Source organism: Petromyzon marinus, chromosome 46, assembly GCF_048934315.1.
Source record: "Petromyzon marinus isolate PM22_M1 ecotype Great Lakes invasive population chromosome 46, UKy_Petmar_22M1.pri1.0, whole genome shotgun sequence".
NCBI classification, from domain to species: domain Eukaryota; kingdom Metazoa; phylum Chordata; class Hyperoartia; order Petromyzontiformes; family Petromyzontidae; genus Petromyzon; species Petromyzon marinus.
The window spans coordinates 12,190,841-12,217,687 of NC_133712.1; the positions used below are offsets into that span (position 1 = coordinate 12,190,841).

The 26,847-nt window shown below is 53.7% G+C and overlaps 1 protein-coding gene across 2 annotated transcripts in view; it reads left to right on the plus strand.

Annotated features, from left to right (window-relative positions):
- LOC116952401 (microphthalmia-associated transcription factor-like) overlaps positions 1 to 23,720 on the plus strand; it is a 43,266-nt gene extending 19,546 nt beyond the window's left edge. The window contains exons 2-10 of one of the 2 annotated variants that reach the window (XM_032971749.2): positions 8,159 to 8,531; positions 9,071 to 9,130; positions 9,408 to 9,725; positions 13,333 to 13,431; positions 14,599 to 14,719; positions 15,194 to 15,250; positions 16,261 to 16,336; positions 16,860 to 17,007; positions 17,227 to 23,720. In XM_032971749.2, coding sequence (XP_032827640.1) covers positions 8,322 to 8,531; positions 9,071 to 9,130; positions 9,408 to 9,725; positions 13,333 to 13,431; positions 14,599 to 14,719; positions 15,194 to 15,250; positions 16,261 to 16,336; positions 16,860 to 17,007; positions 17,227 to 17,643 — 1,506 coding nt within the window. In that variant the 5' untranslated portion in view covers positions 8,159 to 8,321 and the 3' untranslated portion in view covers positions 17,644 to 23,720. The remainder of the gene's footprint in view (positions 1 to 8,158; positions 8,532 to 9,070; positions 9,131 to 9,407; positions 9,726 to 13,332; positions 13,432 to 14,598; positions 14,720 to 15,193; positions 15,251 to 16,260; positions 16,337 to 16,859; positions 17,008 to 17,226) is intronic. The other variant, XM_032971751.2, reaches the window with a different exon arrangement.
- The last annotated feature ends 3,127 nt before the right edge of the window (positions 23,721 to 26,847 follow it).

The following is a 26,847-nucleotide window of genomic DNA, read 5'->3' on the forward strand; positions in this document are numbered from 1 at the left end:
AGAGAGAGATCCCCCATATAGCCCTGACTGACTGTCGGCGCAAGTACTGTTAGCGGGTAGCGCCTATAAAGGCCAAGCACCATGCCCAGCGACGTTTAGTAACGCTTTTACAATCCTAAGATTCAAAGATTGAATGGAATTTCGAATTTACTGTATCCCTCCCAATTGTAAGACACGCTTTTCTTCCGGTCGTTTAAAAGAAAAGTCGTGGAGGGCGCGGCTTATAATCTGATATGGGGGGGGTGCACGTCTTATAATCTGATATGGGGGCGGCACGTCTTATTATCTGATATGGGGGCGCACGTCTTATAATCTGATATGGGGGGGGGCGCACGTCTTATAATCTGATATGGGGGCGTGTGTCAGTGCAGGCCAGAAGACACCGTATTCTCTGGACGAGAAGACGCACACCACCCTACGGGGGGTGGGAGAAAGTGCGTCTCACAATCGGCAGAATACGGCATCGGTTTCCTGGCCCTGCGCTCACTTTTCATTCTGCGTATGGGTGGCGTCTGTCTCCCACGTACAGACGGAGCGCGCGTTCAAGGCGCCTTCCGAGTATTTAGTGGGCTATTGTTGCATTGCAGGCGGGCTGAGTCATTCATTTATTCACATGCGACCGCCCTAAGCCACCAGCGATCGATTTCCACGCTGGTAGAGAAGTGACATGGTGGGTGAGTGTGGCGATGGGTGGTTCTGGTGGTTGGGTGGGTTGATGGTTGGGCCGGTGGCTGGGTGGGTTGATGGTTGGGCTGGTGGCTGCTTCGGTTGCACCCGATTCAAGAGCCGAATGGCTCACAGGGCTATACCAAATAAATGAAACTGTGACTGGGTGGGTTGATGATTGGGCCCGTGGCTGGGTGGGTTGATGGTTGGACCAGTGGATCGATGGATGGGTAGGTGAGCAGTTAGTGTATTGCGCTACTAACCCTGCGACCCGGGTTCAATTTCCGCTCACGGCCACTAACACCAGTGACGATTATCTGGACCGGTCCTGGGCCTCCCCTACGTGGACTCAACCTCAAATGAGTACCTGGTGCGATATGTGAAACATCACCACCAGGGAGACAAAGGCTGCCGGGTGTGGTGCTGGCCACCCATCCCCCTGTGTGCCGCGCCAGTCTTCATAAGTGCTACTCGCTAACAGCACTTGCCCCAACAGTCTATTACAGGCTATACCGGGGATCTTTGTCTCTATTTCCATCCTCTTCGCCTCCCCCCCCCTTTCCAAGTGTGTGAGGCCTCGCTCAGCTACTCCAGTGTTGGGGTTGGGTAGCGGCTGTTGGCATCGGTTACAGGAGCGTGCACGCCGTGCGTGCGTGTGCCGCGCTGTTTTTGTTTTGTTGAGCCGCTGAGATTTCTGCTGAGTCACTGCAGTGGTGGATGGGGGGGGGTCTCAGGCAGCCTAGGCCTTGACTGGTGCCGGTTGACGGTCTGCAGCTGAAGGGGAAAGTGGATAGAAGCTTGGATAGATGAACTGTCTCGCAGGTAGACGCGCTGCCAGGTGAAGTGTCTCATCAGGGAGATGGACTGACAGCAGGACGAGCTTGACAATGTAAATGGACTGCATACTCGTCAACCCATTATCAGTGCCAACCTTATCACAGACCAATTCAGACCTTATTGGTCACCCCGTGCGCTTATAAATCTCGTTCAACCTACAAAGCCCATATGGAAACGGCTGTACGCCGTATGGACCTGTAAACTCAATGTCCTTGATCAAGAATACGGGTAAACCGTATGGGTTGACAGGTATGGGACGGTCGGACAGGTTGCTGGTTTGACAGGCGTGTGTGTGTGTGGCGATGGGGTCGGTCGATAGTCTGGGTCGATGGGCGGGCCGATGGAATGTCTACCGTGAAGTAGGGACCGTCTTTTGAGATGGCTGTATTGTCAGACAGTCAGATTGACAGATGGCACATGGACCATTGTATTGACTGACAGGTGGATGGACTGTCTGATGAATGGACTTGTCTTGCAGGTAAATAGCTTGACTGAGAGGTAGAAACTTTTATCTCGAGAGGTTGGACCGTCTGACAGGTGGGATGATCTTGTCAGGTAGACAGATTGTCGGATTGACAGACAGCTACAACACGGACTGACTAACGGGCGTGTGAACTGTCTAGCACGTAACCTAAAGAACAGGTAGACGGACTAACAGCTGGACAGACCGTCTGACGGACGAACTGACTGGCAAATGGACACACAGCTGATGCGCCTGTGGAAGGGGTTGGCTGTGCTGGCCACGTGGGGCTGTCTGTTGTCACGGCGACGCGCGGCCCTGCCACCCCCATGGGTCCCACGCCTTGACAGCGGCGGCGAATCCCAGTTGTGGTCATTCTAAAAACCCCCCAAAGGCGAGAGGCGTGCGGGGGGCCCACGTTCCCAGAGGGGGAGGCGTCTCCGACTGATGCTCCTGCTGTTGTGGAGTGACTCATGCAGCCAGCTATGGCTCTAGGGTTTGGTGTTAAATGTTGTTTGTCGTTTGTTGTGAAAATTCGGTCACAGTTCCTATGATCACTGTTACATTGCTTTTATGGCTTTATTTTGGTGATTTCGAAAACGTTTTTTTGGGTTTGGTCATGTTTGTTGTAGTACGGAGTTAGACTGATGGCCTTAATCTAAGTTTTCTTGTGGTTGTTGTTTGACTTGCATCCCATTGGGATTTTTGCACACAGCGTTGGTGTACGGTGCTTTTTCAGGAATATTTTGATGTTTTTTCCTGGATTTTCTGTTTGCACAGTCACATAGTCACTTTAAGATGTTTTCTTGTTCATGTTTTTGTTTGTTGCGGTTGCACCCGATTCAAGAGCCGAATGGCTCACAGGGCTATACCAAATAAATGAAAACTGAAATGAAACTGTCTTCTGTACCTGGGGTGGCGATGCTGCTGCCGAGTTAGTTACTTGCTAATTATTATTGTATTATCAGTCATGTTGATAACATTTCCCTGCTTTTGAGCCATGCAGCCCCTGTAAGTCCTCCCCCACCCCCCCCCCCCCATGTAACGTGGTCGCTACCGTGATATCAGCTGTTCCATCATGCAGCCCCTTTAAACCCTCCCCATTTTACGTGCTAGCTCTCATCGCATCCGCCGCACTATCCAGCCCCTGTAAAACCCCCCTCGCCATGTAACGTGGTCACTACCATGGTCTTAGCTTTTCTATCCAGCTCCTGTAAACCCGCCCTTCCCAATGCAATGCGGCTTGTCCGGCTCACCATTCAAAAGGAGATTCTCAGCTCAAAGGGCCTTACCTGAAATAATCGTGGCCGACTAAGTTATGGACGTCTTCAGTGACTCATGGTCTCAAGTCAATGAACGGCAGGGGCCACGACCCACTTTCTGAAGTCAGGACTTCTACCGCCTCCACTGCCGCCGTGTGATGGTTGGAACACCGGACCCGCGGTCCAGAGGTCACCGGTTCGATTCCATGTCCTGGCACGGCGGTTGAAACAATGGGGCAAGGTTCTTAACTCCCTCGCCCCCCACTCCCCCCCACCCTACCGCCGTCTCTGTCCAGCGAGCGGTGTAACAAGGTTCACCGCGGCTAAGTCGACCGGTGGGTTCGCGAGCGGTGGGGGTCAAGTGTGGGTGCTCCCACCTCTTCCCACCCCTACTGGACATTCTGAGGGGGAAAAAAGAGCTTCATAGCTCATCGGATTTCTCCAGGATAAATAAAGATTCTGATTCTTCCAGGACGGTCTGACCAGGATGGAAGAGTAGGCCAAATGAACCCTCCGGAGAGGCTCCCTAAAAGCGACCTCCTTCGGGGGGGGGCCCTTCCTTCAGCTGTGGGATGAGCAAGCAGTTGCCGGGCTGCACCTTAACGTCATTAAAGTGCGCAGTGCGGTTAGAATAAATTGCCAATCGTTTGACCATAATTCACCACGCCGGTCGTTGCCGGTTAGTGAAGAGCGCGGGGCTCGGGCGCCGGTTCAGACGTCGCTCGCCGCTGGTGTTGGCCGCGGCAGAATCGAACTCAGCTCGGCAGGTGCCCGGGCCGGTGCGCTAACCGCTGCGCCGCCGCTCGCTCGCTTTCACCCACCGCCTGTGAAGAGGTATCGACAGCGAAAGGAAGTGGGGGCACTTGTGAAACGGGTGCTTGTAAAAACCTGGGGGGAGGGCTTTGGGGAGGGAAACACGCTGCGGGTTTTGTGACATGTGACGGGGACGTGAGCTCAATTGCACACGTGCTCGGCACGACAATATCACTCTTAAGTGACAGTGGTGTCACTTCTTTGGTTCTTTCAGTAAAGTCACCGCGTAGAATGAGAATAAAATAATAAATTGATAAAATAAAATAACACAATAAAATTCTCACGACGTTTCGGCCACAACACAAGCGGCCTTCATCAGGTGAAGGGACGAGACTGTCTGGTAGGACAGCACTGGAGCGAAAAAGCCACGCTCAGATCGCGACCTTTAAGCTGTGTGAGAAGAAACAAAGCGCCTTGACAAAGGAGTGGTGTCACTACTAGTGAAAATGGTATCACTTCTAGTGACAATGGTATGACTACTAGTAACCGTGGAATCACTGCTGTACAGTATTCCCTTCTTATTCACGAACTTGCTCTCTGCTATTTTGGCTGTCCACGAATCGCATCTGGGACTCTAAATGATTGCACCGAGAGAGAGAAAAAGAAAGAAAGTGGTAAAGTGATTAGAGGTAACGTGAGGAGAGATAGTGATGAGATAGTGACCCTGATTATTCGCGATGAGGAATACGTTCCCGGAGATGCTCGTGAATAGCAAATTTCACGGCTAACGATATTGGCCTATGAAAACCTCTCGTTTTTAATTAATTCTGTTAAATAAATACAGTACATGATAATTGTATCAGCATTTTCTCAGATCACTTTATCTGATCACTTTATCTCTCATCGCTTTATCTCTCATCGCTTTTTCATCTTTTCTCTCGCTCTCTCGATGCAGATATAGAAATAGGTTTTACCCTTTTAACTGGCACAAAAACTGACACCTTTATTCAAGGCATCATGTTTGCATTAACCACAACACAAGCAGTGGAGACTAGGCTCTAAGAAAAGCCGTCTCGGGTGTGAACCAATCAAATTCAAGGACAGTGCATATTATTATCAGAGTTCTCTTTTTTGTTTGCATTTTGACTGCTTGTGTTGTGGTTATTGCAAACATGATGCCTTGAATAAAGGTGTCAGTTTTTGTGCCAGTTAAAAGGGTAAAACCTATTTTCTATATCTTGTTGCTGGCAAAGGAGGTCTCATAATGTAAATCTCTCGATGCAGTCATGTAGACTTCCCGATGCAATTCGCGGAGGGCAAGTTCGTGAATAATACAAGGGAATACTGTACAGTAGTGATGCCGTTGAATCTACCGTGAATCTCCCGTGGTGTGAATCTGCATGCACTCGGCCCGTGCCGTCACGTCGTCTGTGCTCGACGTGCATTCTCAGGTCTTGTTTCCGGTCCGCGCCTCCGCGCGTCTCTGCGTTCCAATTTAACCGCATCCGTGAGAGGCCCAGCGCTGCGCGGTTAAAGCGGCCGGTGGCCACGCTCAGTGGGGGCGGATGAGAAGGGAGGGGGAGAGTCTTCTTGGACGCCAACTGAACGCGAGTTGCACGAGAGGCCGCCGAGCGAAGAAATTTGTCGATGGCCATGCCTGCTGTGGCGGAGTTTTGCAATAACGCTCGCACGGGGTATTTATTTATTTTTAAACCCAACTCTCTGTTGCTTGGGGGGGGGGGGCGTAGAGAATGCACGGTGCGGTCACAATGCAGCCCAGTGTTTGTGTGCTCGCTCGCTCCATGAGCCTGGTGGGATGCCTAGCGTTGCTCCTGCCCTGCTGTGTGTGGGTGTGATGGTTGTGTGCGAGTGTGGCGATTCGTGTGGGTGGGGGGGGGCGGTGGCTCAGTGGTTAGCGCTACGAAACCCAGCGACCTGAGTTTGATTCTCTTCTTATGATGGCCAACACCGGCGACAATTATATGAACCGGTCCTGTGCCTCCCCTAGGTCGACTAGGCCTCAAATAATTACCTGGTGCGGTGTGTAAACATCGCCACTTTGGAGACAAAGGCAGCTGAGCATGGTACTGGCCACCCACCCCCTCGTGTGCCGTGTCAGCCTTTCATTGGTGCTCGCTTAACAGCACTTGCCCCCATAGTCTTCTCAAGGCTATATGGGGGATCTTTGTCTGTGGGTGTATGAGTGTGTGTGTGTGAGTGGGGAGCGATAGTGTAGCGGTTAGCGCGCTGCGCTATGAACCTGGCGACCCGGGTTCGATTCCCGCTCACGGCCAACACCAGTGACGATTATCTGAACCGGTCCCGGGCCTCCCCTAGGTCGACTCAGCCTCAAATGAGTACCTGGTGCGGTGTGTAAACATCGCCACTAGGGAGACAAAGTCGGTCGGGCGTGGTGCTGGCCACCCACCACCTCGTGTACCGTTCCGGCCTTCATAGGTGCTCGCTAACAGCACTTGCCCCTACAGTCTGTTAAGGCTATACGGGGGATCTTTGTCTTTATCTTTGTGTGTGAGAGTGAAACTGCCCACGCACACAAACTCGTGTGCGCTTAGCCGCACGTGATGAGATTTTTTTGCTCTAACTCGGACCTCTTGTCGGTCAATTCTAGGAAGTGGAGTTGCCGGTACTTTGCCGCCTCTACGGAAATACAGTTCCGTTATTCATTGAATAAATCTTCAGAGTCTGCATTCACGGTTTTCCACGAAGCCATACGGTCTTGAGTCGTACGAGATATTAACAACAACCCCAAATCACCACCAGCATTATCGGCCATGGGCAATCCACTGCTGGATGAAGGCCTTCCTAAGCCGCCATCATCTCTCCTGCGATGGTAACAATCCACCCGGCTAATTTCGTGGTTACACGATGTCTGTCTGTTTCCTAGTTCATGTAAATCACGTCAAGTAAATACCTGTATAATAAAGTCTTATTTGTCCGCTCTTACGCGTTACACGGCGGATTAGAAATACATAGCGGATTAGAAAGGCTCGCCGTTAGCGGCGGGCACACGCTGAGTGAAGCGCGGTTGAAGAAGGTGTAAAGTGATTTTTAATCGCGCTCAAAGCTCGGAACCTGAGCTGAGCTCAAAAAACGATGCAAAATACACTCGCTAAATACAAAGTTACGGGAGAAACTGATATGGTGAATATATTTGAGCCAGTCCAGGGCCCCTCTCCTAGGTCTACTCGGCCTGAAATGAGTACCCAATGCGGTGTGTAAACAGCACCAGGGAAACAAAGACGGCCGGGTGTGGTGATGACCACCCCCTCGTGTCTCTTTCCGGCCTTCTTGGGCGTTTACCGCGCTGCGCTACAAACCCGGCGACCCAGGTTTAATTCCAGCTCAGAGCCATCGACACCAGTGACGATTATCTGGACTGGTCCTGGGCCTTTCCTACGTGGACTCTGGTGCGATGTGTCAACGATGTGTCAATATCGCACCGGCGAGACAATGACGGCCGGGCGTGGTGCTGGGCACCCATCACCTAGTGTGCCGTGCCGGCCTTCGTGAGTGCAACTCGCTAACAACACTTGCTCCAATAGTTTGTTAAGGCTACACATGGGGGAGGGGGGGGGGTTGTCTTTCTTACCCAGAGGTTAGCGACCAATGCGAATAGCTTGAGCCAGATGTAAGAATCAGAAAGGGTTTTTTTAATCAGAATCAGAAAGGGTTTTATTCGCCATGAAAGGTCACACCGACACGGAATTTACTTTGGCAGGATGGTGCATACATTCAACATATAGGAATCTAAAATCTTAAATAAGTTTTAAACAAGTCTTACTGTAATAATATAGGGGCCTGACGTTTCAGGCAATGGCCGTTCTTCATACCACACAGGAAGAAGGATCATCGTCCAAAACGTCGCCTATTATCATGTACAGTATATTTTATTTCCCATTTTAGGCGGTGTTATAGATGGTGGTGCTGATGATGATAATAAGACTGTAAGAGCGAGTGAAAAAAGGGGAAGGTGGTGGTGTTGGTGGTGACAATAACACTAACACTCGTGATCATGGTGGTCGTGGTGATGACAACAGTGATGATGATGATTATGACGAAGCAAGTGGAGACAACACTGACGACGACGACGACGATTGATGATGACATCACTGTTGCTGATGATGACGTTGACATCTGTCGGTCCGCATGCGTGGCGCAGGTTTCCGCCTGACCCCAGCTCCGCCGCCCATCCCCCTCGGCCCCCGGCGCCCGTCCGTTGGATCGCGGGGTGGTCCTTACGAGGCGGCGGCAGCGGCAACACCCCGGCAACCCCCCAACCCTCCCGCCCCTGCCCCCCACGCCAGCCAACTCCGCGAGTCAACATGGGCTCGCGAATCCTGCTGCGGCAGCAGCTGATGAAGGACCAGCTGTGCGAGGAGGAGCGAAGGACCCAGCAGCAACAGCAGCAGCAGCAGCAGCAGAATGCGACGTTCTTGCCCGGCCAGCAGCGGCCCAGCGCGCAGACGCCGGCCATCAACGTGCAGGTGCCGGCCGGCCTGCCCAAGGCGCAGGTGCCAGTGCAGGTGCTCAAGGTGGGTCGTCGCTCCGCTTCCGTCGCGGACGTTCTCCCAACTGGAGTTAAGAGCGAATGATTCGTCAGCGCCGTCCGTCCGTCTGTACGTGCGTCTGTACGTCCGTCTGTACGTGCGTCCGTAGTGGAGGGGTCTACGCTCCGCTTCCCTTGCGGGCGTTCTCCAAACTAGAGCTGAGAGCGAATGATTCGTCAGCGCTGTCTGTACGTACGTACGTCCGTCCGCAGCGGAGGGGACTTCACGATAACTCTCGTAAAGATGAATCCAGTACGGACGAAAGTTTTAGTGTGAAGTTGTGTTGCTGTTTGCGAATTACCCTGGCTGCATTGGTCACAGGATTATTGCCCGTAATGATTTAAAACATGCTTTTGGTGAGGGGGGGGGGTGCGGGGTGGAGGACACCGGGACAGACTTCCTGAAACCACGGGGGATGTCCCGGTCAAATTCTTCCACAAGAGAGAACCGTGGTGAACGTGGGACGTACCGAGGCTAGGCGATGACCCTCGTTGGCTTTCTCCCGTTGTTTCCGTTGTCACCAGGTCCAGACGAACCTGGAGAATCCGACCAAGTACCACATCCAGCAGTCTCAGCACCAGCAGGTGAGGGTGGTTGAGTCCCGTCCTAAGCTCGCTCGCTCGCTCGCTCGCTCGCTCACGGCTTGGCACAGCGGCCGCCCCGCCGCTCACTCAGGGGAGTGTGGGGAATCTCCGCTGCGGCGAATCTGCGGAATCCGCGGCGGTGCGAGTCGAATCTGCGGGAATCTACAGCGGTAACGGCCCGCGTAGTCCACAGCGGCGGCGCCAGCCCGCGCTGCCCATGCCTCGCCCCTTCCCAATGTCGCGACGCGCGCTCCCTGTCCCTCGCCCCCGTGCGCAGGTCAAGCAGTACCTGACCACGACGCTGGGCACCAAGGTCGCGCACCAGGTGCTGGCCATTTCCCGCCCGTCGGCGGGCTCCGCTCCTAACATGACCGGCGCCGCCGCCGGCACTGCCGGCGCTCACGTCTCCCCCGGGCAGCAGCAGCAGCAGCAGTTCGCCACGACGGCCCCGACGGCGGGGGCGATGTCGGCGGCGGCGCAAACGCAGTCCGTGTCGCCTCACGGCTCCGCCGTGCTGCTGCCGGGCAGCGGCTCCGGCCTCAACAGCCCCATGGCCCTGCTCAACATCAACAACAACGAGAGCAGCGAGAGGGAGGTGCGTGCTCGTGCGTGTGCGCGTGTGCGTTTACACGCGTGCGTGTACACCTGTGCGTGTACACATTCGTGCGTTTGTTTTGCCGGCTGATACTTGCTCGTTGAGAGCACTCTTCCCCGACAGTCTATGAAAGACTGTAAGTGTGTGGGGGGATCTTTGTCTTTATGGTTTTTACCTGCTGTAATTTGCTCGCTCACGCCACTTAGCTGGGAGGAAGGTTCCCCCACTGGAGCGAGCCGTAGAGTGGTAGTTGGCCTGCTCTTCCACATGGACACAGAGACGTCTTGGAAGACGTGGGAGCACACGCATCTTAAGCCACCGCGCACGACCTGCCGACCATTTGTTTGTACCGCTGCCCCATTGATTCAACTGCCTCTCCGAGTGATCAAATTTAAACCCACGCAGCTTCTGGATTGTCCAGCACGCTGACCCATTACCCCTACTGTGGCCGCTTCGTTTCAGCTGTAGGCTACCGCAGCATCTCACTCGCTTTACCCAGGAAAGCATCGCCGCGTCTCAACACTGTTTGTCAGTGGGGGTGCTGCTAAGTTTTCGCAGTAGGTGGCGACAATCGCTGCGCTTTTCCCCAGCGCAGGAATTTGCGAGTGATCTGTACCAGCGTCACGGTCCAAATTCTAACAAAAAAAACTTTTTTTGTTTTACCGTGTAAGGCGCATTAAGCTATAATAGCTGGCCACAAATGATAGCTCAACGAAATGATTTATCCTGTGGAAATTTACACCAGCCAAATCCTCCAAACGCGTGATGTTGATTCTAATTGGTGAGGGAGAAACCAGAGGACCTGGAGAAAAATCCATTCCACCACGGGGAGAACACGCAAACTCCAAATATACAACAGCAGGCGTCACGGTTGGGATCGAACCCACGACCTCCTGCATACCAGGCGAGGGAGTTAACATCTCACCAGGATTGTGAGTTTGGCAAATTTGGGTCGTGACCTCCGGCATTCGTGCCCTCATCTTTACCAATGGCATCACACGATCATTACTGTCCATTGCGAAACGGACGGCGTGTATTGCGTTTACTTTTTGTTATTTTTTTGTATACGATTGATGCAGCCGCTGTGTTAACCATGGCGGCCGTGGGATTCTAACCGCGAACCTCGACAAATATGTCACCACTCGGCCGCGTCACCGCCCTGACCGTGGTGCAGCGTGGTGTGGAGAAGAAGCCGCCGCTGCCACAGAGGCCGTGCCTTTCACTCTCTCTCTCTCACTCTCTCACTCTCTCACTCTCTCTCACTCTCTCACTCTCTCACTCTCTCACTCTCTCTCACTCTCTCGCTCACTCACTCACTCTCTCACTCTCTCTCTCACTCTCTGGACCTCTCACTCTCTCTCACTCCCTCTCTCACTCTCTGGACCTCTCACTCTCTCACTCTCTCTCTCTCACTCTCTCTCACTCTCTGGACCTCTCACTCTCTCTCACTATCTCTCTCTCACTCTCTCACTATCTCACTCTCTCTCACTCTCTCACTATCTCTCTCACTCTCTCTCTCACTTTCTCACTCTCTCACTCTCTCACTCTCTCATTCTCTCTCACTCTCACTCTCTGGACCTCTCTCTCGCTCTCTGGACCTCTCACTCTCTCACTCTCTGGACCTCTCACTCTCTCACTCTCTCTCTCACTCCTCATTCTCTCTCTCACTCTCTCATTCTCTCTCTCACTCTCTGGACCTCTCTCACTCTCTCTCTCACTCTCTGGACCTCTCTCACTCTCTCACTCTCTCACTCTCTGGACCTCTCTTTCTCACTCACTCTCACTCTCTCTCACTCTCTCTCTCACTCTCTCTAATTCTCTCACTCTCTGGACCTCTCTTTCTCACTCTCTAACTCTCACTCTCTAACTCTCTCACTCTCTTACTCACTCTCTCACTCTCTCACTCTCTCACTCTCTGTCTCTCACTCTCTCACTCTCTCTCACATTCACTCTCTGCACCTCTCTCTCTCGCTCTCTGAGTGGTTGGAGACCCTTTAGCCGGCAGTGGTGTGAGCGAGCACCTGCAAGGTGGACTTGTGTTTAACGTGTTTCAGTCACCCAGGTTGACGTCAGTTTGCTTTGGCCAGGGTGTGTAACCTGGTCCCCAACACCGCACAAACGTCGGCTCTTTTCAGGTTTTCTATTTTTATTAACATAATATATATTTTGAAGCTTTTGTCACACTGATGACGAAGGGGGTATGTATAGTCGCCCGTGTGAGTTCATCTCGCGAAAGACCAGATGACGCAGATCCCCGGCTTCCATTTGCCGCAAAGCTTCTGGGCCACGCCCTCTAAACCTCATCTGCCGCACCAACCATGGTAGCAGCAGATGTGGATAATGGATGATGATGGTGATGATGGACAAAATGGTCAGTGTGCGGAGACTGTGGTCACCACCCAGCACGAAACCATGGGGCAGATGAGGACGACTCGGTGGGACGGATAACGACGACTCAATGCCCGATTCACAAACACGATGGAGGCATCATCACGATCATTGCAGTGATGATTCACCACTCCGCTACTCCTCACTGGCAATCGCCTGCATGGCCCATCAGTCGCCTCAATGTCAAATTAAAGTTGTTGGTCTAACATCAACGTCGGGCGTACGCAAGGAGAAGGTGTGAGTTAACACAAAGTTCTGTCAAAATCACAGAGGTTGTCTTATTGCTGGAGCAAATGTATATATGTATGTTGAACCTCTTTCGCACCGTACGTCGCCAACCGTGCTAATCGGAGATGCGGGGGAAGGACAACAAACTAAACACAAAAAAATGTTCAGAAGAAATTAATTTCCTATTCAGTATAGTGGTGTAAGTATAAAGTTGTGCAGTGTGGTGTCATAGTGTAGTTTATATTGTAGTACGTAGTGTGTATTGTAGTGTATGCATGTTGAACTTCTTTCGCACCGTACGTCGCCAGCCGTGCTAATTGGAGGTGCGGGGGAAGGACAGTAAACTAACACACATAAAGCAGAGTGCACAGCTGCACAGTGGCTTCCTAAGGGTGTGTATCAATGGGCTCTGACATGGCCAAACGAAGGGCATCGAACGTGGGACGTAATGAATCCCTCGTGGGCTTTCGCCTGCTTAAGTGAAGCCCGTTCAAAGCGTAGTGGATCTCATCGCGGGTCTTAATTGGTTGCATAGAAAAAAAAAAGATTCGAGCGTCAATCTCAGTAGGCTGTCATCTGGTTAAATAACGGATGTCAATCGCAAGAGACTGCGAATCGCAATAGGCTCTCATGTGGCTAAATGAAGGACATTACGAGGCACAACGAATCTCGGTGGTCGCTCACCTGCGTGATTGTAATGGACGTCAGTCGCGATACGACGTCTCACCGCGCTCTCTCACGGCTAAAATAAAGGGCAGCGGAGTACAGTGGACCTCAGCGGGTTCTTCCCCGGTTGAAATAAAGCACGCGAATCACGCTCGTCGATGAACGTCGTCGGGCTTATCACGTGGTTAAATTAAGGGCGCCACGAGGCACGGTGAATCCGAAACGGGGGTCATGCGATCGCCCCCCCCCTCGCCCCCACCCCCGCCCCCGCTCGTAAACTAAACGATGCGCGCCCGCGCGTGTCTCCCGCCGCGTCGCGGCACAGATGGAAGACGTCATCGATGACATCATCAGCCTGGAGTCGAGCTTTAACGACGAGATGTTCAGCCTCGTCGACGCCTCCGGCCTCCCGCTCTCCAACACGGTGAGCAGCGCGGCGGAGTCGCGTCGGCTCTGCGAGTCCGTGCGTGCGTTCGTCACGTCTGTCGGTACCGGGGAGGAGGGCACTCTGGTAGAGGCGGTCCGCCGAGGACGTAATCCGAGTGCGGTGTTGCGTTGCCGTTGGCGACACGGCCTGGAGAGAACCGGACACGTTGACCCGGCTCTGTGCGTCCGTTGCATGTCGTGGGAGTCACGGTAACTCTCGTAGAGATGGTCTGATACGAGCGAAACGTTTAATGCACAATGTTGTTTGCTATTGGGGGGGACTCAGCTTGGGCAAACCTGGCCACGTTGATCTCAGGATGAATGAATTAGCTCTGCCCGTGTGTCACGTGGGGGCCACGGTAACGCTCGTGGCGTTGATCCGAGACCAAGGGAGCTCCAGTGTGACGTTGCGTTGCTATTGTGGGGGGGACGACTCACCCCTGGAGAAACACCGGGCAAATTGATCCAAATAATTCTCCCCCAAAAAACCTGGAGACAAAAAAAAAAACATTTCCAGAAGGGGAAGCGAGGCACCTCCGCTCCAATCTCCGCCTCCGCCCGGCAGTGCCCTCCCTGACGCCGTGGCCCCGCAACGTCGTAGCGCGTCCACACGCCTTGCAACGTCACAACGTCGGACGCTTGGAGAGGACCGCCGCAAGGCCGCGTTGCTGCTGGGGACTTTAACCGCGTACCCTCTTTGCCCAAAGCGATGACCCAAGCTTTGGAGACACAACCCAGAGCAAAGGTGGGGGGGTGGGGAGGGGCGAAGGGGAAGGAGTCGCAATTATGGAGGCGTGCACACGGGCCCACCCGTATCCCATCCACTTCCGCTCTGCCAACGAAACGCTTGCACAGCCACGCGCAGGGTTGATAGCAAAAGCGTTGCGCAGTGCGCGCATGTGAGGAGCTGGGACGACGTCGCCGGACTTGGTCGATCTTAAGTTACGAGGGACGAATCTCTTTTTTAGCGGTCGGTTATTCGGGAACCCAACCCTACAAGCCCCCGCCCATCACCTCCTGTCCTGCGGGGCACGATGTGGGAGCGATTGGTCGAATAATGGGAACTGCAAGCCGCTAGAGGAGTCTGTTACTCGAGTGATCGGTATTTCAGCCCGTGCTCTAATGCGTGTGCCTGGTTGATTTTGTGTTCGTGTATGCGTCGCAGCTGCCGGTTCAAAGCAACGGGCTGGAGGTGTATGGGAGCACCGGGGTGGTGATCCCGGGCATCACGCTGACCAGCACCAGCTGTCCTGCCAACCTGGCGCCCGTCAAGCTGGAGGTTGTGGGTAAGAGCGTCTTGCCTTTTTTGTTTTTTGTATAAATATCGCGTTTTGGTTGGAACCACTTGGGTCCCTGTGTGTGTCTATGGGTCACTGTGATTCTGTGGATCTCTGTGTGAGTCTGAGCGTTTCGGTGTGAGTGCATGAGTCTGTATGTGAGTCTATGGGTCTCTGTGTGAGTCTTTGGGTCTCTGAGTCAGGGAGTCTCTGTGAGCTTATGGGACTCTGCGAGTCCGAGTCTGTGTGAGTTTGTGCGAGTCTCTGAATTTATGGGTCTCTGTGCAAGTCGCCGGTGATGGGGCCGAGACCACCGGCTCGCCGCGGTTGAACGCTCTCTCGGGGGTTTAAGTCGCGGTTTGGGGGCGGCTGAACCCCCCCGCCCCGGACGTGAACCTAGGATCGCGGCGACAGCGACACCGGCCTCCCTCCTGGTCTGCGTCGCTCCGATACCGCTAATGGACACGCATGTCTTTTGCACAGAAGATGAGCATCGTGTCCTGGTGAAGGAGAGGCAGAAGAAAGACAACCACAACCTCAGTGAGTGCCTGCTCCCGCTCTACGCGCGCACTCCCGCGTGTGTGTGTGTGTGTGTGCGCGTGTGTGTGGGGAACGGTAGTGTAGCGGTTAGCACACTGCGCTACGAAGCTGGCGACCCGGGTTCGATTCACGCTCAAGGCCGACACCAGTGACGATTATCTGAACCGGTTCTGGGCCTCGCCTAGGTCGACTCAGCCTCAAATGAGTACCTGGCGCAGTGCGTAAAAACATCGCCACCGGGGAGACAAAGGCGGCCGGGCTTGGTGCTGGCCACCCACCCCCTCGGTGGTGGAATGTTAATGTTAACTCCCCCGCCGGAGGTTCGGGGTTCTATCCTGACCCTGTGACACCTGTTGTCTATTTAGAGTTTGCGTGTTCTCTCACCGTGGTCGCGTGGAATTTTTGTCCGGGTCCTCCTATTTTTCCCTTCGCATTCATAAACTTGTGTTTTAGGTTATTTCGATGTTTTATGCTGCTATGCATTTACGCATGATAAGCCACTTCGTTGAGCTATCATTTGTGGCCATGTTGTTTCTGAAAAAGAAACGAATCGCTCAGTGGGCTTTACCTAGTAAGATAAATAAAATAGTTCAGTAATTGACATGGTATTTAATTAAAAATATCACATCATCACTTTAACCATCACGCCGTGGAAATGATCAGCATCATCTTCGTCATCATCATCGTGAAAGTCGATTGGTTCATGAGGATTGTTTCAAATGTGTGGGGAGGCTTTCATCCAGCAGTAAATTTACTAAAATCTTAAATATCATTATTATTAGTGAAATACTCAAAGTAGTCAAGATCATTCTCAACGCATTCATTACTTGAACTATCAAGCTATGAAATCATAATCATCTACGCCATTATAATAATTGCCATCATCATCGTCGCCATCATCATCGTCGTCGCCATCATCATCATTGCCATCATCAACATCGCCATCATCATCGCCATGAAGCTCGTTCGTCCCCTGACATCGTGTTGCCTTCGTGCTTCTTCTGCCGCAGTCGAGCGGAGGAGGAGGTTCAACATCAACGACCGCATCAAGGAGCTTGGCCTGATGATTCCCAAGTCGAACGATCCGTGAGTGCTCCCACCCCTCATCGGCAAGCACCTCCCGAGCGTGCGCTCGCAAACAACGGGGGTCCTGAGGGGGACGGGGGGAGGGGAGACGCAGGCGGTGGGGCGGTGAGGGGGGGGAGGAGAGGGGGGTGGGTTAGGCCGAGTTAGGGCGAGCTACGCGCATGTGGGAAAGCGTCCCGAGGAACGGGTGGCTCTACAGGCTGAGCCACGCACTTGCGTCAACACGGTACAACCTGGGTTGGATATTTTTTTTAAAGTGATTTGTTTAGCTTTCCCATACTTTGAACTCCTATCGTGTTTTTGAATTGTTCGCTATTTAAATGTTCTGACCCCGTGTGCCCTTACTGTCTGTGAAAAAGAGCTTCGTAGCTTATCGCATTCCTCCAGTGTAAATAAATATTGTGATCGTGATCTTCATCTCTCACTGTTGTAAATCACCGTCTTATTCATTAACCATCGTGTTGAAAATCGTCACTGTAACCCTGAAATGTATTGACCGTGTGCCCGGCGTGTCCGCCCGCAGGGACATGCGCTGGAACAAGGGCACCATCTTGAAGGCGTCCGTAGACTACATCCGCAAGCTGCAGAAGGAGCAGCAGAGGCTGCGGGAGGCCGACTCGAGGCAGAAGAAACTGGAGCAGACCAACCGGGGACTGCTGCTGCGTATACAGGTGCCCGCACCCTGCCACGCCGCGCCCGCACCCTGCCCACGCGGTGCCCGCGCCCTGCCACGCCGCGCCCGCACCCTGCCACGCCGTGCCCGCCGTTGGCTAGCGGTTGCGTGGAGCCGGAGCTCGACTCGGCGAGGTCGTTGCGACCTCTCTGACGCCAACGCCGCGTCTCCCCACCCTCCACCGCCCCCCTCCCCGCCCCCCCACTCCGGCCGGCAGGAGCTGGAGCTGCAGGCGAGTACTCACGGCCTGCCGCTGTCCTCCCCCTCCGGCCTCAACACGGCCGAGCTCATGGCGCAAGTCGGCATCACCGGCGACGTCTCCGCCGGCTCCGCCGCCTTCGACCTCGGCCGGCACAACCAACCGCCGTCTCGGGCCTCGTCTGACGCGGGCGGCCTGGACCTGGACAGCGTTTGCGGTTTCTCCTCCGGCGGCGCCTTCTCGCCGGCGCTCAGCTTCGGCGGAGACGGCGGAGACGGCGGCATGGGCGGCGGCGGCGGCGGCGATGTTCTGATGGACGAGCTGATGAGCCCGCTGGGGCCGCGCGACCCCCTGCTGTGCGCCCTCTCGCCCGGCGCGACGTCAAAGACCAGCAGCCGGCGCTCCAGCTTCAGCATGGACGACGGGGACATGTGACGGCGCCCAAGGGGGACGGATTGGACAGACGACGAGGATGAGATTGGAGGGGTAGATGTCGGTGAGGAGAGAGAGGCAGAGGCTGTGAAACAGGAGCAGGTCTTCAACATTCCAACGTTTGGTTTTCGTTTTTTATTTTTGTAACGCGTTTTTTATTCTTCTTCCGTCTTCGTCCGCCGTAGATTCTTTTGTCGATGCGGCAATTGCACGGTTTGCCGGGGTCGTAGGTCGGGAGTTTTAGCAACATGGAGATCTTGTGGCATGTGAGCTGTGCTACGATTGGACGGTTTGCTCGGGTCGTAGGTCGGCGTTTGAGTCAAGTGGCGAACGTGTGAGATTCAAGCCGACGTTGTGACTGATGGTCACGGGTCCCATAGTTTTAAAGACGCCCAAACCGTGCTCACGTTTGGACAGTTTTGCCACTGACGGATCGGAAATCGGCGATCACATGGGGTGATATACAGGCCACGATTGGACGGCTGCGTGGGTCGTAGGTCGGAGGATGTGGGGATCGTTGTGGTGCAAGAAATTAGACTGCGATTGGGCGATTAGCGGTGTGGGCGAGGTAGGTCCGATTTTTCCGGATTTGACAGTTGGTGAGAGTCGTGGGTTCGCGTCACCTTAGGCGCCGTCGATCGTGAAACAACAACAACAACAACCAACAGCAACTTCAAAGTGGGAATCTTTATTATGATTAAAAGAAACGCGCCATTGCGGGCCGTGGATCCGGGGGGGGGGGTTGCTGTGTTGTTGTCAGCGGCGTCGGTCCATGAAGCGGGACGATAAACGTGCATGGAGGTACTCGCGGCGAGCACCACGGTTACGCACATTTCGTTGTTGTTACGAAGCCCAGGCTCGTGATCGATATTCCCTGCCGCCGGTTAGTTTCTACGGGAATATCTCTCCCGTTCACTTTTTTTTTTCCATTTACTCACCATTCCAGAAACTGCGTCGTTAGCGTCTCGATATTAATATGGTTGTTGTTATTGTTGTCATGAGTAGCTCCTAAACTTTCATAGGAATGCACCTTTGCGTATGCCGTATTCTCCAAATTTCCACCGGGTGCACTTTTCCTCCCTGTGTGTTAAAGCAAGAGTTGGGGGGGGGGGGTGCGTTTTATAATGCGGCACACGTGGGTGTGCGTGTTAGTGCGTGTGCGTGTTAGTGCGTGTTAGTGTGTGTGTTAAGTGTATGGCTGCTTGTGTGTGAGCGTGCCAGCGCAGCAGTTAGTGCACCGTGCTAGGAACCCGGCGCCCCCCGAGTTCCACTCCCGCTCACGGCCACCAACATCGGTGACAATTATCTGAACCGGCCCTGGGCCTCCCCAAGGTCGTCTCAGCCTCAATTGAGTATCTGGATGCGGTGCGTAAACATCGCCACTAGGGAGACAAAGGCGGCCGGGCGTGGTGCTGCTGGCCACCCACCCCCTCGTGTGCCGTACCGGCCTTCATTGGTTCTCGCTCACGGCACTTGCCCCAAAAATCTGTTAAGGCTACACAGGTGATCTGTGTCTTTGACCAGATTTGAGTGACTTTATTGACACCGGCCACAAGATTTAGTTGCTTCTTAACTTTGCAGGGCGTCTTATAACCTGGAGAATACAGCACACTGCATTGAATTCACACACGCACGTGTGTGTGTGTGAAATCCAATAAATACACGTATTATGATATTCACGCATATGTACATACATTTACCTGTGATTATAACCCGTATACATTGCATATAATTGGTTTATATCCGTCGGTAATTGTGCGTGCGAAGTATAAATATATCTCAAACGTCAAGGTCTCCGACTAGCCTTGTAGACTTTGGAAAGAAGCTGTTGTTGGTGACCACCTACAAATCCACCTCCTAGGTGCCTGCATGTTGCTTTATAAATAGAATGTGTATATAAGAGAAAATGTATCCCGCTGTGCAGTGTTGCATAGGGCAAAACACTTTAGGGAGCTTTAGACTTTGGCCGCTTGTGTGGGATAGCCAACGAGAGCGGAGAGATGGGGGGGGGGGTGGCGGGAGTGGGGGGTTACCACCCCGCCCCCGGTCGGACAGCGTGCACCTCGCGTACGGAGAGTGAAGAACGCTTCCAAGTTTTGACTCTGTGCAATTTGCGGTGAGCTCGCGCATTGGGTCTGCCGGGCTCCTTGGTGTGACCCAACCCTAGCCAGACCCTGACCCCTAACACAAACCCTGACCCCTAACACAAACCCTAGCCAGACCCTGACCCCTAACACAAACCCTAACCAGACCCTCACCCCTAACACAAACCCTGACCCCTAACACAAACCCTAACCAGACCTTGACCCCTAACACAAACCCTGACCCCTAACACAAACCCTTACCCCTAACACAAACCCTAACCAGACCTTGACCCCTAACCCTAACCAGACCCTGACCCCTAACACAAACCCTAGCCAGACCCTGACCCCTAACACAAACCCTGACCCCTAACACAAACCCTGACCCCTAACACTAACCCTGACCAGACCTTGACCCCTAACCCTAACACAAACCCTGACCCCTAACACAAACCCTGACCCCTAACCAGACCCTGACCCCTAACACAAACCCTGACCCCTAACACAAACCCTGACCCCTAACACAAACCCTGACCCCTAACACAAACCCTAACCAAACCTTGACCCCTAACCCTAACCAGACCCTGACCCCTAACACAAACCCTAGCCAGACCCTGACCCCTAACACAAACCCTAGCCAGACCCTGACCCCTAACACTAACCCTGACCCCTAACAAACCCTAACTAGACCTTAACCCCTAACACTAACCCTAACCAGACCCTGACCCCTAACACAAACCCTAGCCAGACCCTGACTCCTAACACTAACCCTGACCCCTAACACACACCCTGACCCCTAACACAAACCCTAACCAGACCTTGACCCCTAACACAAACCCTAGCCAGACCCTGACCCCTAACAAACCCTGACCCCTAATACAAAGCTTGACCCCTAACACAAACCCTGACCCCTAACACAAACCCTAGCCAGACCCTGACCCCTAACACAAACCCTGACCCCTAACACAAACCCTAGCCAGACCCTGACCCCTAACACACACCCTGACCAGACCTTGACCCCTAACACTAACCCCTAACACTAACCCTAACTAGACCCTGACCCCATACACTAACCCGAACCCCTCACTAATACACTAACCACACCCTGACGCTGAACACTAACCCTAACCCCTAACACTAACCCTAACCAGACCCTGACCCCTAACACAAACTCTGACCCCTAACACAAACTCTGACTCCAAGACTAACCCTTAACACAATCCCAAACTTCAACCATTAAGCCCAAATCCCTCCTCTAACCCTAATCCCTGAACCAGAAATCTAACCCTGACCCGGACACGTAACATAAACCATTACCCGAAAGCCAGACACTAACTAAAGCCCAGGCCCCTAACCCAGACTCCAACCCTAAATCAAACCCAGTCCTAGCCCAGACCCAAAATTTAATCCCCTTAACCCAACCCTAATCCCCAAGCCAAAATCTTCCCTTAACCGAGACCCAGATGCCAACCCCCAGGCACTGGCTCCCGTTAAACCCCCACAAACCCGGACAACAGCCCAAACCTCAGACCTCTAAACCTGGACCCTAACCAGGACTCTAACCCTAATCCGAGCCCCCTGCGGTGGCCACGTAGAACCTCTCCCTCCGAGCGGCAGGAACGCTCGGATATCCCGGCCGGGTTGCGTCACCGGGCCACGGCTTCTCATCTCGACGAGACGCGCTCCAGGTCAGGCGTAAGACTTGACGTGCGGTGTGACGGGAGCGGGAAATGTTTTCCGGGTCCCCCTGGTAGGTAGATCTGGAGTGGGTGGCACGTGGTGCTGCTGCCCTAAGTAGTAGCCACAGCTGTATTGAGACGTTATACTGGATGTGCTGTGGCCTTTGGTGTGGCAAAACCGGTTAAAATTAAGCCCTGGTCACGACCCATTTCATTGCCTCCTGTGACGGGGTGGTGAAGGAGGAGGCGTTCGCCGATATTGAGCCGATGGGAACCGCGCGCGCAGTGCGGTTCTTCGGAGCCTTAACCCGCACACACAGTTGGTCGCACGGAATGCGGCGGCGCCACCGCCGTCTCCGAGACGGCAGAAACTCGTCCCCCGGGTCCGCGTTCGGTCGTCCCGTCGGGCCCGGCGGTTCTCTCGTTTGCGGTTTATGTGGACGCGGCGGTTAAAAAGTGACGACGTTGACTCTGTGACCGTTCACGCCGAAGTCGCGCGCTTGGTTCGATTAGCGGCGGCTTTTCTCTGCGTTGGGAATGTTTTTTTGTTACTTGTGATTTTTCACCGATTTACATTTTTCGCTGCGAGGTCGCGCGCGCGCAGTGGCGGGCTCCTGCATTTTCAGTGGAGGGCGCAAACCCCCCCCCCGCCCCCCACGGATGGGTTCTTGAACACAGGTTCACGCGATTTGATAGCACGTTCCTCCTTTCCCGTTAGCCTACCGCTGACCGTCGAGAAAATATGTTCCATAAAACGTGAATGACACTTTTATCAATAACACTGCCCTAAAGAGGAAAACACCATAGGTCACGTTTGCTTCCTTCCTTCCGAGCAACTCCCCACTGTCGCTATTCCAATGCAACTTCGCACTTTTATTTTAACCCTCCCCGCCCCCCTCCCCCCCGTCTGATTCTATTCCAGCACTTGACGTTGTGCTATAGCAGGCGGGAAAACAAATAATGATACCCTGCTGATGATCCCCTATTAACGGTAAGACCCGGTGCATTGGAATAGTGGGAGTTACCTTGCTGCCGCAAAATAAACTAAACTTTGTATTTGGCCAGGTAAGGCCCACTGAGCTATACAGCTCTTTTTCAGAAGCTACCCTGGCCACTAATGATAGCTCAACGAAGTGGCTTATCACGTGGAAATTTATAGCAATCAATTACTCTAAACGCGTTTTTTTTTAATGAATGTGGAGGGAAAAACCGGAGGACCCGCAGAAAAATCCACTCGACCACGGGGAGAGAGACACGCAAACTCCAAAGACACAGCAGGCAATGAGGGTAGGGTCAAGATCGAACCCACGACCTCCTGTAAACCAGGCGAGGTAGTTAACATTTCAACACCGCGGCACCCCTAAATGGCCTGGGTCCCCCCAGCTATGCTGAGCCGTTCCAACAGAAAGACAGAGCCACTCGCGTTTTAACTACTCTTAGCAAATGTGACGATCGCTCTTTTAACTCCGCATTTCTACCGCGCATCCGAGCCGAGCCAGCGCAACCCCCCCCCCCCCCCTCGGCACGGAGTGGTTTTTCCACAGCTGCTGTTCGCCGTGCTGAGCCGGAACCTGACCCGTGGTTCGATGCAGGCCTCGAAACACATCTGGCTTAAGGGTCTAGCGGGGGCGCTAGCGACGTGTTCAACAACGTTCAACGTTGTCCAGTCGCTCGTGCTCGCGCGTGCCTCCTAAACGCGAGCACGAGCGAGCGTCCCCGCTCGCTCGTGGGCACGGCGTCTGCAGCGGGGGGGGGGAAGCACAGCCTGGCACGTCCTGAGCTGTGAGTTTGGTATAAATCTCGCATATATCGCTCCACTCGATATATATCGACTCCATGTATAATATAATATATTATAATATATTATAACCGAGTCGATGTATATATATTATATGTATGTATATATAATATATATCGCTCTGTGGTGTTGGATCACTTTTGTAGGGGTTTTATCTTCAGGTAAACAACTTGTATGTTTTGGTTTTGTGTTAAAGTTAAACTTGTTTGCGCGATGCCTGGGTTTGGGGGGTCTTAATTTGTTTTGCCCCCCCCCCCCCCGCCGCCGTTCCCAGTACCTCCCCCAGGATTCATTTGTTTGACCGTCGTCTGACAGCTGATGTGTTCGGTGCTGTTGCTTCAGTGAAGACGAACGCTGGGTCCGCGGTTTGAAACATTCTGCAACACGGCCGGGCGAGCGGTGTAAATTATCAAACACTTTGGGAGGGGTGAACGCGAGAGTCGATCGACAATTTTTTTTTTATATTCGAATAACTTTATCACTCTTCCTTTGAACGAATAAATACATGTATGCACACCCCTATAGGTTTTGTTTGTCACATGTATGCAGCTTGCACACACGCGTATGCAACTTGCGTTTAGATTGCTGTCCTCTTCCCCCCGCCCGCCCCACCTTGCCGATCTCGTCAAGGATCATAAACCATCACCACGTGCTCTCCGGTCATCCTTGCAGCAGCAGCAGCGGATTTTCGCTCAGCCGTCGAACAAAGACAGCGGTCGCCGCATCGCCCCGGCGTTTTCAGAAGCGCTTCTGCGGCCGTCTGGAACGCTTCTTCCTTCCGACATTAGGAAGCCGCTTGGGGAGCTGTGCAACTTTTAAATCATCTGGATTCTAAACTCATTTCTTTAGAGCTGCTTTTTTTGGTGTTAAGTTTGTTGTCCTTCCCCCGGCACCTCCGATTTTCACGGTTGGAAACGCACCATGCGAAAGAAAGTTCAACATACATTACACACCTATTACAATGTATATGTATTTTTTTATAATCATGGGGAAGAATTATCGTTTTGTTGTATGAACAGCATTTTTCTTCTTCAGATTCTGCAATGGCGACTGAATCAGAGTCCGCTCTGTTTGACTGTTACAAGTGTAATGACGACATCGACGCACTTGTCTTGAGATGGTTTCTTTTATGAAGGTGCCACGTGCTCGCACTCGACCAGGCGAAGACCCCACCGCGTCAGCCCCGAGTCTCCCGCGCATTTCCCTTATATACGGTCCAAGGCCACGCTCCCATTCCCAAACCTTCTCGCTGGTTCTAGACCGCTTTACCGGCAGACTCCACCATCCTCTTCTGTCACCTGGCCACGCCCCTATTCTCCATCATTACTGCGGCCACCAGTCCACTCGTACTGCAGGCTAACTCCACTGTCATTACCTCCTGCGGCCACCAGTCCACTCGTACTGCAGGCTGACTCCGCTGTCATTAACTCCCGTGGCCACTAGTCCATTCGCACTGCAGGCTGACTCTCCTGTCATTCCCTCCGGTGACCACTAGTCCATTCGCACTGCAGGCTGACTCCCCTGCCATTATCTCCCGTGGCCACTAGTCCATTCGCACTGCAGGCTGACTCCCCTGTCATTCAATCCCGTGGCCACTAGTCCATTCGCACTGCAGGCGGACTCCCCTGTCATTACCTCCTGTGGCCACTAGTCCATTCGCACTGCAGGCTGACTCCCCCGTCATTACCTCCCGTGGCCACTAGTCCATTCGTACTGCAGGCTGACTTCCCTGTCATTACCTCCCGTGGCCACTAGTCCATTCGCACTGCAGGCTGACTCCCCTGTCATTACCTCCCGTGGCCATTAGTCCATTCCTACTGCAGGCTGACTCCCCTGTCATTACCTCCTGTGGCCATTAGTCCATTCACACTGCAGGCTGACTCCCCTGTCATTTCCTCTCCTGGCCACTAGTCCATTCGCACTGCAGGCTGACTCCCCTGTCATTACCTCTCCTGGCCACTAGTCCATTCGTACTGCAGGCTGACTCCGCTGTCATTAACTCCCGTGGCCACTAGTCCATTCGCACTGCAGGCTGACTCCCCTGTCATTACCTCCGGTGACCACTAGTCCATTCGCACTGCAGGCGGACTCCCCTGTCATTACCTCCTGTGGCCACTAGTCCATTCGCACTGCAGGCTGACTCCCCCATCATTACCTCCCGTGGCCACTAGTCCATTCGTACTGCAGGCTGACTTCCCTGTCATTACCTCCCGTGGCCACTAGTCCATTCGCACTGCAGGCTGACTCCCCTGTCATTACCTCTCCTGGCCACTAGTCCATTCGTACTGCAGGCTGACTCCGCTGTCATTAACTCCCGTGGCCACTAGTCCATTCACACTGCAGGCTGACTCCCCTGTCATTACCTCCGGTGACCACTAGTCCATTCGCACTGCAGGCTGACTCCCCTGTCATTACCTCCCGTGGCCACTAGTCCATTCGCACTGCAGGCTGACTCCCCTGTCATTAAATCCCGTGGCCACTAGTCCATTCGCACTGCAGGCTGACTCCCCTGTCATTACCTCCTGTGGCCACTAGTCCATTTGCACTGCAGGCTGACTCCCCTGTCATTACCTCCCGTGGCCACTAGTCCATTCGTACTGCAGGCTGACTCCCCTGTCATTACCTCCCGTGGCCACTAGTCCATTCGCACTGCAGGCTGACTCCCCTGTCATTACCTCCCGTGGCCACTAGTCCATTCGCACTGCAGGCTGACTCCCCTGTCATTACCTCTCGTGGCCACTAGTCCATTCACACTGTAGGTTTACTCTACTCTCATTACACATGTTTGGTGGTAAGAGGCGCAGCCCCTGCGGGTGCCTGTGTACACCACCGCTGCATGAAGGGATGGGACGGAGGGCCTCCTGCCACAGGGGGCTCTGGAGAGCCCCCGGGGAGGGTATTTGGCCTCCTTCCAAGCTGAACGGACTTGACCCCATCACAATCTGCCGGTTAATTTAACCGCCGGTGTGCCCATTGACACCGCTCGGTTTAAGAAATTTACCCCATTGAAGCAGCTGCCGCATCGGGATGTGGAGTTGAACCGGTGACCTCTGGATGGCAGGTCATGCGATGGCCGTGTGATGGCGCGTGGTGCTTCACGGTGACCTGCACCCCAAGCGATATTAATCAGGGCGGACGCCGGGACTCGACACGACGCGTCAACGGCATCTCGTCCCCCACCCCCCCCCCACCCCCCCCCCGTGTTGTGAGATCTACGTTTTGTCCTGGGTGTCGCATCTTCAGCAGTGGCAGCCCCCATTGGTCATGCTTGCTAAAATCTATAAACTTTCAGCTATTTTTAAAAAAATGTTACCAGGTAAGGCGGCCACTGAGCTAGGCACCGCTTTTTCAGAAGCGAGCCTACGACGTGGCTTGTCGCGTGGACATTGATCGCAGCCAAATACTCTAAACGCGTGATGTTCATTCTGAACGTGGAGGGGGAAAACCCCAGAGGAGGGTCCGGAGAAAAATCCACGCGACCACGTGGAGAAAGACGCGCAAGCTCCGAATATACAGCAGCAGGCGTCGGGATCGAATCCACGACGTTCTGTATACCAGGCAAAGGTAGTGAACATCTGGGAGCAAGACCGGCTGCGAGCAGACTTGGCCTCCGCCATCGTAACGTGGAACGTCATTTATTTGGCTGGGT